The sequence below is a fragment of the Pyrus communis genome, chromosome 13 (assembly GCF_041283825.1).
Source record: "Pyrus communis isolate YQ-2024b chromosome 13, ASM4128382v1, whole genome shotgun sequence".
Lineage (NCBI taxonomy): Eukaryota > Viridiplantae > Streptophyta > Magnoliopsida > Rosales > Rosaceae > Pyrus > Pyrus communis.
In genome coordinates, this window is record NC_142577.1 from 22,758,738 (window position 1) to 22,775,256 (window position 16,519).

Here is a 16,519-nt window from a genome sequence, read left to right on the forward strand (position 1 = left end):
CTACAGCAGGCCGAGGGCAACTGGTGAGACATGCAAAGCTTGCCCAAATGCCCACTTGGGCCAACGGGTAAGGTTGACGTCGATATTACATCAGCAACGTTTCTGAATTTTTTTTTTTTTTTTTTTTGTGTTTGGCGCGTATAATACACTCATGAATGGAGGAGAGTGGCCAACAGCTTCTGCAACAGTGGGCCCCGCTGCATAAGCTTCACTAAAGGATCCCAACAACTCTATAACTGGCACTATGAGAGTCGTTGAATTCTAACGACCTGATGACCTATGCTGTCAGATTTTAAAAGTAATGTTGAAGAAATTAAAATTGCAAACTAAATGATATGTTATCAATAGAAATGAGCACGTCTATCAACGCATAATAATAAACCAATCATCAACATCCATGTCATTTAATTTTCAAAATTTGATCTCCTTAACATTACTCTTTTAATGGTGAGACGGTTAAAGCACACTTTTGAGGCACTGCAAGTGCAACCTCAATGCGACAACTCTGGTAGTTTACGGAGGAAAGTTTGGAAATATATTGGGACGGGAAAGAAAAATGGGACAATACTGAATTGGTAAATGTTGCATTATTAAAAGTACGAACTTTACAGAATTCACAATGAATCAAATATACAACGAACATGATCATACAGAGTGAAGCACGCCTCACGGGCCCGTTCGGATTGACAACAAGTTAACAATGAATACTTACGAGTCACTGAGATGGACAAGGCGATTAGATGATTAGGGGAGGAGATGGCAAGGCTAACCAAAGGTTTTCTCGCTGCTGTAACACATGTACAGGAAACCGTCATCCTCCTTGTAAGTTTCATAGATGGAATCCACGCGACTGGCTGTAAATGAAATACACAAAAGGGAGTGTTAAAAGGTTCGAAAATGATGCAGGCGCTAAACAGGCCAATGGATAACAGGCTCTTTTTACCTGTTTGAGGTAAAGTGTTATTCACAAAAACAAAAAGAGCTTTCCCCGGAGTCAAGTGAAGCCTGCTGCTTAAGATATGGATAAACTGCCCGACAGACATATCTCTAGGAACCAGGAATCTAGATGAAACAAGGAAACACGGGTTAGAGGTTATTCTCCTTAAAGTGAGAATGCATAAACAATTGGCTAAAATTGTCCACGAAGTAAACCAATTTCTACAAACTTTTTATCTACATTCGGATAATACTAAACTGCAGATAAGGGAAATTCATCCAACCACGCATCTTTTACTTAAGGACAGAAAAGGAAGCAAAAAATTCAAAAGATCCTCAGAACACAGAGCCAGTAACAGAAGCCAAGCTGTCTATTTTTCAAGAACGAAGAGTTATATAGTCAGGATTCCTACAAGTATGCCAAAGAAACCAGGAGGAAGGACCTAAAGACGGAAACTTTACTAACTGATAAGGACAGAAACTTCACTGACTGATAAGAATATCAAAATTCCTGGATGCTAGGAAGTGTTATTTACAAGTTTTGATCTGAAACTATGAAGCCATATGGGATAGAGCATTTAAGTTTGTTCCTAACAGAAGAGAACTGTGGCAACTAAAACATACTTTTTCTTTTCCATTTCCGGCAGGTCTGTCCTGGAATATCTTTCAAGGATCACCTGCAGAAAACATAAAAAGAACACCCTCATCAGTTTTGACATCGTATCAACGCTCGCAACAAATCTTCCAATAAAGTCCAACCGTGTTGCTTCTACTCAAATTAAGCCGCTCTATGATTGTACATGTGCGGTTTTCACATAAAAATCTTCCTAAAATAATCACTTCCTCCCGTGTTTGTCAGATATAACACGACATGCAACGAAAAAAACATCGATCAATAATACACAGCTCTCGGGGGTGACAATGGGAATCATCATGTTTAATTTACTTCCATGTTCTAAAAGTTTTGGAAAAAAAACTGCCTGAAAGCGATCAAACCCGCATAACACATCAACAACTGCAGAAAAGAAAATGACAGACATTCTTCACATACGTAATCCACAGGAATTAAAATTTGTCCTTTATTTAACAGACAAACAAACATTTTGCCATTTCTAAGCATCCATCCATCAAAATCTTTCAGCCACCAAAATGTTATCATCTCTCAATCGGGTCAAAGTCAAATTGTAATAAAATAATAAATTAATAATTTAACAAAGCAAAAACGCGTAAACAAATTTAGAAATTCTGGTTAACCAATAGCACCAACAAGAACAAATTTCAATTTTTCAAATTACAAGTGCACTATTTCCCACAATCTTGGCATTTCTAATTCACATTTTTTCAACAAAAACAAAAATCACAGAAAAATAAAACTAAAAATTGCAGAAAATTGAAAACTCACGGGAACTCGATCTGGGTATTTCGAAATTATATGTTTCGATTCTTCAACTCGTTCATCTAAACCAAAAACAAAAATACCCAATAATTAGCACCACAAAAAAAAAAAGTCACAATTTTGCACCTTTTCCTGAAATGATTGAATAGAAAAAAGAGGAGGGAAAATCAAACCGAATGAGAACTCCTGCTTGAAGGACTGGATCTTTCCCATAAAGCTTGAACCTTTTTTCCTTGCGATTGAGAGAGAGAGAGAGAGAGGAGAGAGAATCTGAGAAAAGTCTGAAACGAATCAATCAAAGCAAAACTTTGGGACTCTTTTTCTTCCAATTTTATAGAAAAAGTTTAGAGAGAGAGAGAAGAGAGAGAAAGACGTGTCGAAGAGGAGAAAGCTACGAGTGTTACGTACACCGCTCACAAACGCACCTCACAAGTCGTTTTCCGTTGCTTTAAGCTTCGGCGTTCCTCTTCTCAACAACCGATACGTTGCTCGGTCGTTTTTGGGCCGAGATTTTAGGCATTTTATGCAGTCTGCCGGTTTTAGTGGGCCGGATTCATCCCGATCCCAAAGGATATGGCATCTTTCAACAGGATATTTCCCCGACCTTTAACAAAAACAAGAAATTATATCCTTTATTCTTTTGGTTCGGTTAGTAGAAGATAGGACAAGGGCCCTGCATAAGTTTAAGGGTGGTTCTATTTATACACTTATTTTTACTTTTTACATATATTTTTCAGTTTTCAGTCGTCGAATCAAATAAATTGAAGAAAATCAATAGACAAAATTAACAATGACGTGTAGGAGGTAAAAATGGATATGAATAGCACTATCCAAATTAAAACCATGGCCTTCTCTCAATGTATTTGTTGCCACATTCTTTGATCAAGCAATATAGCTCGTGAAATTTAAACTCAGAATCTCCTTTAACAAAATTAGAAGATCTGAACTAGGTCAACATTTGGATAGATTCATGAGCAAGGCAAGAGATTGAGAGAGTCATCCTTGAAATCGAGCAAATGGAGCAAGCCCATAGGTCCATATCAGGGGCCTGCATAAAAATAAAAATAAAAATAAAAATGTATGTTGTAAAATAGGCCTAATTCGGCTTTAAAACTCGAAATATTGATGTCATATTAATGGAAATTCATTTAACTTAATATGATGTAACAAGAATAATAAGCGAATAAATAATTGAGATTAAAAATAAAATATTTAATTATTGTGAAAATTAAATATCCATAGCATTGAATGATTAAGACACAGCCGTAAGGTCGAGCCAAGTTCAAAAACCTAGAATGTTGCTTAGGTTCATTTTCGTTTTTCTCTTGGGCCCTCAATTGGGCCTTTGAGTTGTAATATTTGCACATTTCATTTTGAACTGTTAGTTCAATCTCAATAGCTGGTGTTAAAATTTTAAGGGTGATTTTATATAAAATCAATCAAATGTTAGACCATCTCCGACTTTTGGATTAAAACTTAAGAGCATGTTTGGTATTCGATTTGGATTCAACATTTTTAACTCAAAAACAAGTTTTGAGTCACAATTTAAAATCTTTGTTTGGTATTTGATTTGAAAACAATTTCCAAAATTCCAACCCAAAAATATTTGAAAACAAAGGCTATTGGTTGAAAACACAAAAGGTGTGTTTTTAGATTTTTTTTTTTTTCTTTTTTGGAGATTCAGCCACTCCCATCTCTCTAACCTTCTCACAGAGGTCTGCACTGCTGTGCACTGCAATATGCTTGATTTCTTAACAAAGCTCCACCCCCGACTCCTCAAATTTTCAACTGTTGTGGATCTCCAAAGACCAAGTCTACCGCGTCTTGCCACCAGAGAATGCAACCCGCTACAAGAACTACACTTGCTAGAACCCTTCTTCTATTAGGTCTTGGACCTCATTCCACCCTCATCCTCCTCCCCGCCAACATCTTCTACCTCGTGCTTTGCCCTGAGTCCCCCAACTACTCAATCGACAGCATCGTGTTCAAAGGATTCAACTTGACAGCGTTGTCTCCTTCTCCGTCATCTCACCGAAGATCCAGATCATTATTTGAGCTCAAAACACCAACAAGAAGATCGGAATTTACTACAATAATAGAGCCCCCATCAAACCCTTCAACTTAACTTTTTTCTATTTTGGATTAGTTTTAGAAAAGTTGCATACCAAACAAGGTTTTGGATTTAAACTTTTTAAATCAAAACATGTGTTTTTAGAAAAAATCAAAATTTTGAGTTTTGTTCTCAAGTTAGATACCAAACAAACCCTAAAATTTTAACAATTTTTCTCCTCCAACCATTTTGGGTTAAATTTTTAGTCCAAAATTATTAAAAAATGAATTTAGGATAATTTTTTTCTTAAAGTAACTTAAAAAAAAAAATTATGTAGACTATCCTAATTTAATTTGATGAACATTTTAACCTAAAAATATTTAGATTCCGATAAATATTAAAAAATCATTAAACCGGCACCATGAAACTCGTAGAACATTACAAAAGAATATGAAAGACATAAAATAAATTTTTTTAATTACTTTAGCCGTTGGATTTAAATTTGAACCGTTAGATTTTTTTTTACCGTTGGATTTGATCAAATTAGATCTTAGCCGTTGGATTCTATAAATTTATAAATATAAAACTAAAAAAATACACATATATGGTGGGTTAGCCTCACTAAGTCAGGGGAATCCTGGGCTAAATTTGCCCCATAAATGAGTTTTAGATTTTAAGTCATATTTGCCCCAAGGGTTGGAACAAGTTGGGGTAAGTTTAGAACCTAAAATTTGAGTTTTACTCTAAAGGTTGGAGTAGGTCTTATGATGTTGATAATATGTCAATCAAATTTATTTCAACTATAAATATGTCAATGAGACTTTAAGCTACATTAAAACACCTCAATCAAATAAAAGTTACAATTCATGCCATTGTCATTTAAAACACTTAACCTCTCCGTCTCCCTCATTGTAAACCGCGCAAAACGCTCTCAGACTTCAACCTCCATAGCCTCGCAGCCATAAAACGGTTTCAGACTTCAACCTCCATTGCCTCCCACCACCTTCGACCTCTATTTTTCAGCCTCACAACACCTGTCTTGTTAACTTTATGCCACTTGGAATGATTTCATACTTTTGTCCTGATTCTGACGAACAATTCGCGCTAGCGCCTTAGAAATTACGATCAAGTTTTTTTTTCTATTATCTTCTTGTTCTTCAATTTTTACGTTTTAGGTTATTTGAGTTTTGTTTTTGAGAGATTTGGTGTAATTTGCACACTACACCTTTTGGTTTTGAATTTGAGCTTGTTTGGATATTAAATTGTTTGGGCATATAATAGGTTTAGTCTGTTTGTATTAACAGTATTGGTTGTATTACAACCACCAAGAAAATACAGAGACAAAAGAAAGGAAGAAGAAGAACGAAGATACAGTAAAGTCTTAAGGAAAATCTGAATATTCTTTTGATTGCTTAACTGACTGCTCATATTCTCACATTCTCTCCTTTTATACAAGAGTTACCCCACTCCTACAATCTTAGTTGACTGGACTAACCTTATCCCAACAGATCCTAACTATTTAACATATTCTAACAACCTTTTTGATGACATGGCATTTCATATTTTGTAAGGCAGTATAGGTCAACGGTTTGGGTATATTTGTTGGCTATGTGTATGTTTATTCATGGTGGCTATGTCCTTTGGTCTAATCGCCACTGCTCATGGTCTTTTTCTTAGGTTATGTGCTCCATTTTAAATTCTAAGGTTTGTGGATCTATACATTGCATCTCAATGTCTGTTTTTTATTCTACGAGTGTAGATTGATACTAAAAAAGTTTTGTGAATTCAGACACTATGTTGCAGTGTATGTTTCCTGTTCTGTAATTGTACATTCATATTCAAAAGTTTGTGATTCAGACACTGTGTTGCAATATCAGTTTCTTGTTCTGTGGATTCAAACACTTTGTTGCGGTGTCTGTCTCATGTTCTGTGATTGTGCATTGATATTCAAATAGTTTTCATGGATTCAGACATTACGTTGCAGTGTTTGTTGTTATGTGATTGTACTTTGATATTTAAAAGTTTATGTGATTCCGATCTGTAGATTTAGACACTGCAACGCAGAGTCTATTTCATATTATATGATTGTGCACTAATATTCAAATAGTTTATATGGTGACACTGTGTTCCAATGTTTTGTTTCCTGATATGTGATTATACTTTTGATATTCAAAAGTTTATGTGATTCCAACACTGCATTGCAGTGTTAGTTTCCTGTTCTATGGATTCAAACACTTTGTTGCATTGTTAGAGAGAGAGAGAGAGAGAGAAAGAAAGGGAGAGAGAGAGAGAGAGAAAATAAACAGTGAAGATGAGATAGTTAAGGGCTGGTTGGACATAACGTGTGTTAAAATATAAAGAGAGATAATGAAAGATGGATAGAAAAGTCAAATTTCAAGTACTTATAATCACTTAAAGTCTATGTGAGATTCATCATTGGCCTATGCCTAATTAATAAAAATATATCATTGATATATGGTTAAATAGTAAAGCTTTTATTGATTTTTTTGCCTAAATTACCTAAATTTTAACTTAATTACAATCGGATTATTATTATTATTATTTTAACAAATGATATTATCTACATTAAAAGGGCAAGGTGGACTTAGCCTCACAATGGGCTTGTGGTTCAAATTCGCCTTTGGCAAGAATCGAACTTAAGACCTCTCACTTACATGTGAAGAGAAATACCACTAGACCGTAGTACTAAATGGTCAATGAGATCATTTCAACCTAGAAGAAAAGTCAGTACCCGAAAGTTACCCATCTCTTCTTTGTTCACCCTTATCCTGTGGCACATCCACTACCTCTCTCCAATCCCCGCCATCTCCCCAAACATTCCATTAACCACAAATCACCATAGCGAAAAACCCCATCTCTCTCCCTCCGCAAAATTGTTAACTCCACCCACAATATAACTTTTTAATATACAAGTTTGGCTTTTAAGCCAAAATGGTCTTATAAATTGTCATAATTCCTTACCTTGGTCATTGAAATTTAAAATCGATAGAAGTGGTCATGAGATTGTCCACGGTCAATCAATTTGGCCATTATGTCAAAAATCCTCATTAAATTGAAGAAACCACAAATTCAAAGGGAGATGTTGATTTGACAAAAATATCCTCAATTTAATAAAGATTTCTCACAGAATGATCAAAATGATTTACGGTGGACAATCGCAAAGACCACACTTCTATTTATTTTAAATATTAGAGACCAAAATGCATAATTATGCCAATTTCACAGACCATTTTAAATAAAAACATATAAGTTTTTATCGTTTATTTTCAATTTGAAATAGATTTTTTGAAAAAATAAAAAAAAATTATTTGGGAGGATTTGTTCATATGTACTTTGTCATTGTACTGTCACTCCACTCCACGCCCTTAAAATTTGAAGGCCTCACTAGTCCCCTCCCCTCCACGATAATCTAAGGAACTATTCTTTGTTTAACATAAGCCATTGTTTTAATTATGTTTTAAGCCAAAACATAATTACTTAAGAAAATGGAATGGCCTAAAACAAAAAAGAACAAGAAATAAAATCACGGCACCACGTCCTTGTAGAGTAATTATATGAGTTAGGTCACCACTAAACACGTCCACCGGACATCTCATGTCCAAAGCTTTTAATTTTATTTATTATTTTTTCGGAGTGCAATTTGTAGATTTAATAGAGCATGTTCTATATAATTAATATTGCTTATCATAATATAGCACTATTGGGTAGCCACGCTTACGTTTGATTGGAATTGTACCATGCTTTTGCAACACTTGCCACTTGCGGTCCCATTTGCCTCAAGAAAATTGTGATACGCTTAGAAAATATTACGTGATATATTATTTTATGTGTTGTATTATAAATGGATAACATGACTAACGAATTATAAATTGTAACTTTGACTATTTTTTTTTTTTTTTTGTTCTGTAGGAACTTTGACTGAAATAGTATACAATTGAAAAATGTTGTTAAAATCCCACATCGGTGGTGGTGGGAAAGGAAACCGAGGGGTTTAAATATAATTACCCTACTTTAACTAATATCGAGATTTTTTTATGGTAAAAGCCCACACTTGACAGATTGGGCAGACGGTTAAGTTGGGGACAGTATCGGTGTCAATAGTGTGGAGTGGGCCCAGCAATTCAAAAATTTTAACATGGTATTAGAGCCCACGGTTGCGGGCCCGTGCAAGCCAATTAGCTTGTGTGCAAGCCAACGAGCTTGTCACCCATAAGGAAACAAGTTTGAACTATTAATATAGAGACGGCCACTGTTTTCCATTGAAAACAAGTGGGCCCAACGTGAGCCGACCTTTGAGTCTCAATTACCGATGTGGATCTCCACGTGTGAACCACTGAATGAGGTTACACGTGAAGGGGAGTGTTAAAGTCCCACATCGGTGGTGGGAAATGAAACCAAGGGGTTTAAATATGATTACCCTACTCTAACTAATACCGAGGCCTTTTGTGGTAAAACCCTACTCCTGATGGATTGGGCAGGTGGTTAAGTTGGAGACAATATCGGTGTCGTTAATTCCACATTTAGAAGTTTGATCCTATTAGGACAAAGAAATTAAATACCAAATGAAACATATGTTTTAAAAAGAAAACACTATATTTAATAAAGAATACCCAGACTAACTAAATATTTTATTAAAAATACATTTCAATGACTTGTGAAAATTAACTACAATACTTAATATTTAATACAATCATCGTTTGATGGTCAAATAAAAAGATAATTATGTAAATATCTCTACTAATTAATAAAACACTCATTGTCAACCAAAACTCTATGAAATTAGCAGATTAACCCTCTAATTAAAACATAACATGAATAAGAAATATGGGGTAAAAATGTAATTTCACACAACCAAAGTTTACTACTTTTTTCAAAGCCTCACCTACATGTAATCCTAACATATATCTATTTAAGGGAAAAAAAAAAAAAAAAAAAGCTTCCCACTCCCACATTCTCTATGACTCTCTTCCTCTCTCCTTTATTTCAAAAACAAAAACAAAAAAAATTCTCACACATTTTGTGTGTGCCCATATGCTAGTATATATTTAATCTAACCATCATGAGTCCATGACCATCTAAATGAAGATTATATTACATACATGTATATATTATAGTCAAATCCTGATTAATGACTAAATAAAGACATGAGAGATTATCATATTATCCTCAAACTTAACTCTTTTAGAGTTTTATCTTTTGTTTAGATGTGCTTTTAAAATGACTAAAAGTGCTTTTAAAGAAAATTGTTTTAGGTTCCAAAAGCACTTGAAGTGTTTTCTGCAAGAAGCACCAATTAGTGATTTTCTAGGATTCACTTGCATTTTTACTAAAAATTGATTCTAAAAATATTTTCACTAAAAACACTTTTAATCATTTGAAAAACACATCCAAATAAGATCTTATAAGTTCCCCTTAGAGCTTAGGATAGACTTAGAGGGCTTACGGTTTTAAAAGGTTTGATAGTGTTTGGTTAATCATTTTGCGTTTCGGGTTTTAAAAGGTCCTTGAGAGAAGCTTAGGGCTTAGGGTGTAGACCTCTGAAAACTAGACATATGCCATAAGCGATTAACACAGTTCAATTTTTTACTTCTCTAAAAGAAATATTACGTATACAGACATGTTAGTCGCAATTTATTGAGAAGGTAAATGGCTTGTATGGCCTTATGATAATAGAGGCAGATTGTTTGTCCTCCTGTTTAGGTGCTCTTTTCATCCCCTCATATTTTGTGCGGTCACAGTTAAATCACGTCAACATTTTATATTAATTTTTTAATAGAGATAATAAGATAAAAAGTAATAGGAATATAAAATGTTGACGTGGCTTAATCGTGATAGCACAAATAGGAAGGGATGGAAAAAGCATCCAAACAGGAGGGCAGACAATCTGCCTCCTATGATAATAGGGTTGGGCGTTGGTTTAACTTTTCAACTAGTATCTAAACTAAAAATAAGGTATTTGAGCTTAAACTTATTTTGGATTTGTATTTAAACTAAATTTTGTAAGAGAATTGTTATTAATACTTTAAAATTCTCATTGTCCGCTCTAAATTTTTTATATTTAAAAAGAAAATATACTGGTGAAAACTACACAATGAGATTTTTAATTGCCAATAACAATATCCTTACGCAATTAGTTAAAAAGTTGAAAGTAACATTTTTTTTTTTTTTACCTAAGTTTGGTGGGGGTTGGTGGTGGCATCATAAAAAATAAAATAAAAAATAAAAAATAAAAAAATTCAAGATAGGATTATATAGAAAACGATGGAATACCAAATCACAAACTCACCAACCCACCCATACTCAGAAAATGATACAAACCCCAAATAAGCCAAACAAAGCCTTAGCCTTGTAGCAGAAAGACCCAACTCAACTTTAAATCTTTCAATATAAATTCTCACCAATCTGTTCAGAAAATAGGGCCAAACAAAATACCCAACTTCGCACGTAAAGGTGTTCTGGTTTGGATATTAAGCTTTTCATGGGGGTGTATATTTCGAATTTCATTTATATATGTGCCTCGTATTCGTATTAAGTTTGAACTCAATACAATCAAGTATGACATAATACAACATAATACAATCGAAGTTATTAAACAATATCAAACCAAACACGACAAAACAGAAATTATGATCAACACAAAGTTTAAAATCAGAGGCGTCGGTCAGTTACAACTATCTCCAACTAAATTATGGTCTTGCAGTTAGATTTCCAATGGGTTGATTGGCCAATTGACTAAAAAAAGAAGGGTGTGATTAGTCAAAACCGTCGACTAATCACTACAGGCTGGGGGTTGGTGGGATTACAGGTAAATCCCGCGAGGTAAACGCGTCCTCCGTCCATCTCAAACTTCCCTTCTTTTTTTTTTTTTTTTGAGGAATTGAAACCCATCCGAATCTTAAATTTTCATATTTTAACCATTCATTGTATCATGCAATCATAAATTATTTAATTTTTTTTATTTAAAATTAAACACAAATAGTATCTGATAAAAACTGATCGTACGATATACAATGAACGATTAGAAAGATCCTTACGAAATGGATCATCCTCTTCCCTTTTTTAATCTTTACATACCAACTCACCCCCACCGACGGCCGAGATTAAATCTGATCCCCCTGATTCCCCTGCCACGTGACCGAGATGAATCTAACCCAAATTATGCAGCTTAGGGGGGTGGGGTGGGCCGCCCACATTTCCCTATAAATTGGGACCTCAAAACCCTTATTTCCTCGAACCGCTTGAGGAGGAAACCACAAAAACCCATTCTTTTCCTCTACTCAAGCTACTCTCTCCCCCTATCTCTCTCTCGATTCCCAGGTGCGTCTCAGTTCCCTTCTGGGTTTCGATTTCTGGGTTCGTCTCGTTTTGATTTGCTTTTAGATCTGTTGTTTGGAGTTGGTGGTTGTGGAACTCGAATCGTTTTGTGTGTGATTTGGGGAAATATGTGGAAATTGGATCTGGGGTTTTATTAATTTGTGTGGATAAAATGGCAGCCCTTTTTTCGATTTGTTACCATTTGGATAAGATTTTAGAAGTGGACCGACACCGCAGATTGAATTTTTGGTGAAATCTGGAAAGTTTTGGATCTGGGTTTTTGGTATTTTTAGTAGATCTATGGAAAAGTAGTTGCTTTTCTAGAATTGTGACTGTTGGAGTTTTAGATTTTAGAAGTGGACTCTTGACATTGCAGATCGAATTTTTTGTTAAATCTGGTCAAATCTGGATCTGGGTTTTTATTATTTTTAGCAAATCTATTGGAACTTTTTCTCGAATTGTTACCGTTGGCCATTAAGATTTTAGAAATGGATTGACATTGTAGATCTGGTAGAGTTTATGCATGCAATTGATTTAGTAATTCATGTCGTATTTTGTAATTTGGATCTGTATTTTGTTTTGCATGTGTTGAAGTTTTAGATTTTGTTTGCAGAAGAATTGATAACCGTGTGGCCTTGTAGATTTGCATGTTCTTATTATGTGCTATGTTATTGTGTTTTTTTTCAGATTGTAAGATATGGAGACCTTCTTGTACACATCCGAATCAGTCAATGAGGGTCACCCAGACAAGCTTTGTGACCAGATCTCCGATGCAGTGCTCGATGCCTGCCTCACACAAGACCCCGACAGCAAGGTCGCCTGCGAGACCTGCACCAAGACCAACATGGTCATGGTCTTCGGAGAAATCACCACCAAGGCCAATGTGGACTATGAGAAGATCGTTCGTGACACATGCCGGACAATTGGTTTCGTATCAGACGATGTGGGTCTTGACGCCGACAACTGCAAGGTTCTAGTGAACATTGAGCAGCAGAGTCCTGACATTGCTCAAGGTGTCCATGGTCATTTCTCCAAGAGGCCTGAGGAAATTGGTGCTGGTGACCAAGGCCACATGTTTGGGTATGCTACTGATGAGACCCCCGAGCTGATGCCACTCACCCACGTCCTTGCAACCAAGCTTGGTGCCAAGCTGACTGAGGTTCGCAAGAACGGCACTTGTGCCTGGTTGAGGCCTGATGGCAAGACCCAAGTCACCATTGAGTATTTTAATGACAAGGGTGCCATGGTCCCAATTCGCGTCCACACCGTCCTGATTTCAACCCAGCACGATGAGACCGTGACAAACGATGAGATTGCCGCTGATCTCAAGGAGCATGTGATCAAGCCTGTGATCCCAGAGAAGTACCTTGATGAGAAGACCATCTTCCATCTCAACCCATCTGGCAGATTTGTGATTGGAGGCCCTCATGGTGACGCAGGTCTCACCGGCCGCAAGATCATCATCGACACCTATGGAGGGTGGGGTGCTCACGGAGGTGGTGCCTTCTCAGGCAAGGACCCAACCAAGGTGGACAGGAGTGGTGCCTACATTGTGAGGCAGGCTGCAAAGTCCATTGTGGCCAATGGACTTGCAAGGAGGTGCATTGTGCAGGTTTCCTATGCCATCGGTGTGCCCGAGCCTTTGTCAGTGTTTGTTGATTCTTATGGCACCGGAAAGATCCCCGACAAGGAGATCCTCAAGATTGTGAAGGAGACATTCGATTTCAGGCCAGGCATGATCTCCATCAACCTGGACCTCAAGAGGGGTGGCAATGGAAGGTTTTTGAAGACCGCCGCCTACGGACACTTCGGCAGGGATGACCCCGACTTCACATGGGAGGTTGTTAAGCCACTCAAGTGGGACAAGCCCCAAGCTTGAAGCTTTAATGGCGGCTCTTCAGTCTTCACCCCATCGAATCAAAACATTGAATTGAATTAAGCCTGTGCTGCTCTTGCTCTCTCTCTCTCTCTCTCTCTCTCTCTCTCTCTCTCTATACCGGCATTGTGCCATTTGGGTTTTCTTTTATTGGTATTTTTATATTTTCGTGTTCTTTGAAGAATGTGTCATTATGTCATTAGTAGTTTATTATTATGAGGGGTTAACGGAGGTGTCATAAAAAAAACATATAGAAAGTTGTGGGGTTTTTTTTTTTCAAGGTTGTTTTGCTACCTCTGCTCGCAGAGATTAATAAAATTTGACCGACACTGAGGTGGTTTTGCGGTGGAGTAGCAACAATGTTCATTTGTTATTGTGCACATTGCAAGTTGCATTTCTAATACAATTGATGTGTTTTTTCTCATTGTTTTGTCACTTATCCCTCTACCCAATGAAGCGTTTTAGTCCCCATTATTTTTTCTACGTTCTGTAGCATGCCTCGGTTATACAATGTGAATTTTGCTGTTAGATCATTGGTCAAGAATTCAATGACTTTAACGGCTAAAAATCTCAGGTATCTTGCCCGGAGTAAACTCTAGTTCATATCTTGTTCGTGACAATTTCTCCGACAAAATATGTTTTCAGATCTATGAGGTTACGGCCTTTTAGGCTGTCAAGAGGCATATAAAGCACGTTTATGCCAGTCTGGTTAAGAATCTGAAACTCTAGTCCGCGAGATAACCATACGTCTTGAATATGTCACGATGATGATGTTACTTCAAAACAATCATGTGTATGTACAATACATTACGGTAACAATGTTTCAAACAATCACGTGTTGTCATGTGCAGTGTTTAAACACAGTCGGATGAGATTCGTTTGGGATACCACCGTCTTAGAATCCGAACTGTGTAGCCAAGTTGTTTTCCTAAAACGGCTTGTTTTGTCCTACCAGTGCTTTTTACTTCCCCTTGTTAGGTCCCTAAATTTGCATCTCAAAAGAGCAATGGCGGCCTTCAGTCCCTACAATTTCTTATTCTGGATGGACAAAAGCACATGCAACAGAAGAATGGGTTTTCTTCTGGATGGACAAAAAATGTAGTTTAACAAGAAAAATCGCTATCAAATGCCAGCTACCTATCTTATTTGCTATATCTTCTCTGTTTCAATAATTTATTATCAATCATGTCATGGTTCTAATATTCGTTATTGTGATCTTGATTTCAAGAAGAATACAAGAGAATCAATTGGCGCTATCAGATTTGTTAAATTCGTCAATCAATTTTTGTTGCTCTTTACGTTCTTAAAATCTTTAGCTTATCGTTGATTATTAATTAAATAAGAGCACGATATAATAATAAATTAATGAGTATTTACTATAAAAATAAAATGTATATGAACCTACAACCGATTGGAGTGCCTAAGAATTCAAGGGCTCCTTTTGGTAGCTTAGCTCGGGCCTCCAAAATCTCAGGGCCGACCTTATTCATTTGCACAAGTTCATACGTTGAAGTGCCTCAGAATTCAAGTACTTATTTAGTTTGTAATCGAAAAATCAAAATCTTCACACTTTTAAACTAACATTATGTTTGGATGAGGGAAATAAACTTGGAATTTTGATAAAAGCTGGAATTTAAAAATTAACCGATACCAATTCCCTTATTTGGATTCATAAATATAGAAATTTAGATTTTCCGCATGGGAAAAAACCTTGGAATTTTGGACTCTAATTCCCATTTTAAATTCTATGTAAATAGGTGTCATTTCTGAATTTCCATAGTGAGGGTTTAAAAATAACAAATTTCATTTCAAATTCCATTGTTCTTAACACTGTTTGGATGAAGAAATTTAAGATTACTAAGGAATTTTAAAATGATGGAAATTGAATTGACGGGATTTTATTTTCTAGAATTAGTGAATTCTCTTGTTTGGTTAACCTAAAATAAAATGGAATTGATTACGGAATTTGTTATTTTTAAGCTCTCAATCATAGAAATTGGGAAATGACACCTATTTACATGGAAATTAAACTTGGGAATTGGAGGTCCCAAATTCCAAGTTTTTTTTTTTTCACCCGGAAATTCTAAATTCCTATGTTTATAAATCTAAACAAGAGGACTGGTGCATGTCAATTCATGTAAAACAAGTCTGACTGACAGAGTGTTGTTAATTCATGTGTCATAATTTGGATGTGCAAGTAGTTTATACTTTAAGTTAGGGTATCAATAAAGGAAAATTGGCCTAAATAATCAAACATTCGAATCTCATTTGTTTAAATGATTAGTTTTTCAGTATGACAGTATTTGATTTTGTTTTATCATCAGAATTTGATTTTTGATCATTTTCGTGAATATTTCCCTTCATAAACATACACATATTATAATAGAAAATAATATGTGTATGTTAATATACGTTTTTTAAATAGAAAATAATCCTACAAGATTATTATCGTTTCCACCATGACCGTTTAGGCCTTGTGGCCCTTGTTCTCATTGCTTTACCAATTGGCATTGTCTTTGCTTCCCTATTTGCCTATTGCATTGGAAAATTAAATTTTCAAAGTAGGGAAAAATATTATATATGTCCAATCTTTAATGTTTACATGTGGAAATGTATCAGTGAATTTTCTTTTAATATATAGAAGTATATTACACTTTATCATAATAGTGGAAAACAATAATGCATATATATGTACTTTGGTGGTGGGTCGATCCCTAATCATCTTCTAACATTTAACAATTTAACTTACTAACACTATAGTTTGTAAAGAAAAATTAATCGAAATTTTGTAATAGTAAATTGATAATTAAGATGGTATACAAATGTTGGAAGTACTTCAATGATAGTTCAATGATATATTTACACTAAGAGATGATATGCTTTGGTTAAATCATATAATGGAACAACCATGATAATTTGAATTTCG

General features: G+C 35.5%; 2 protein-coding genes across 2 annotated transcripts; one reads left to right on the forward strand and one right to left on the reverse strand.

The window, feature by feature from the left end:
• Window positions 1-568: 568 nt before the first annotated feature.
• Window positions 569-2,755, reverse strand: LOC137738161 (autophagy-related protein 8i). The gene is made up of 5 exons (XM_068477789.2): window positions 2,506-2,755; window positions 2,339-2,394; window positions 1,561-1,613; window positions 944-1,062; window positions 569-854 (listed from the first exon to the last, which is right to left on the reverse strand). The coding sequence occupies exons 1-5, from the start codon at window positions 2,543-2,545 to the stop codon at window positions 766-768; spliced, it is 357 nt and encodes a 118-aa protein (XP_068333890.1). The 5' UTR covers window positions 2,546-2,755; the 3' UTR covers window positions 569-765.
• Window positions 2,756-11,574: 8,819 nt separating this feature from the next.
• On the forward strand, window positions 11,575-14,017 carry LOC137736425 (S-adenosylmethionine synthase 2). The gene is made up of 2 exons (XM_068475694.2): window positions 11,575-11,720; window positions 12,405-14,017. Exon 2 carries the CDS (start codon window positions 12,415-12,417, stop codon window positions 13,594-13,596), a length of 1,182 nt encoding a protein of 393 aa, XP_068331795.1. The 5' UTR covers window positions 11,575-11,720; window positions 12,405-12,414; the 3' UTR covers window positions 13,597-14,017.
• The last annotated feature ends 2,502 nt before the right edge of the window (window positions 14,018-16,519 follow it).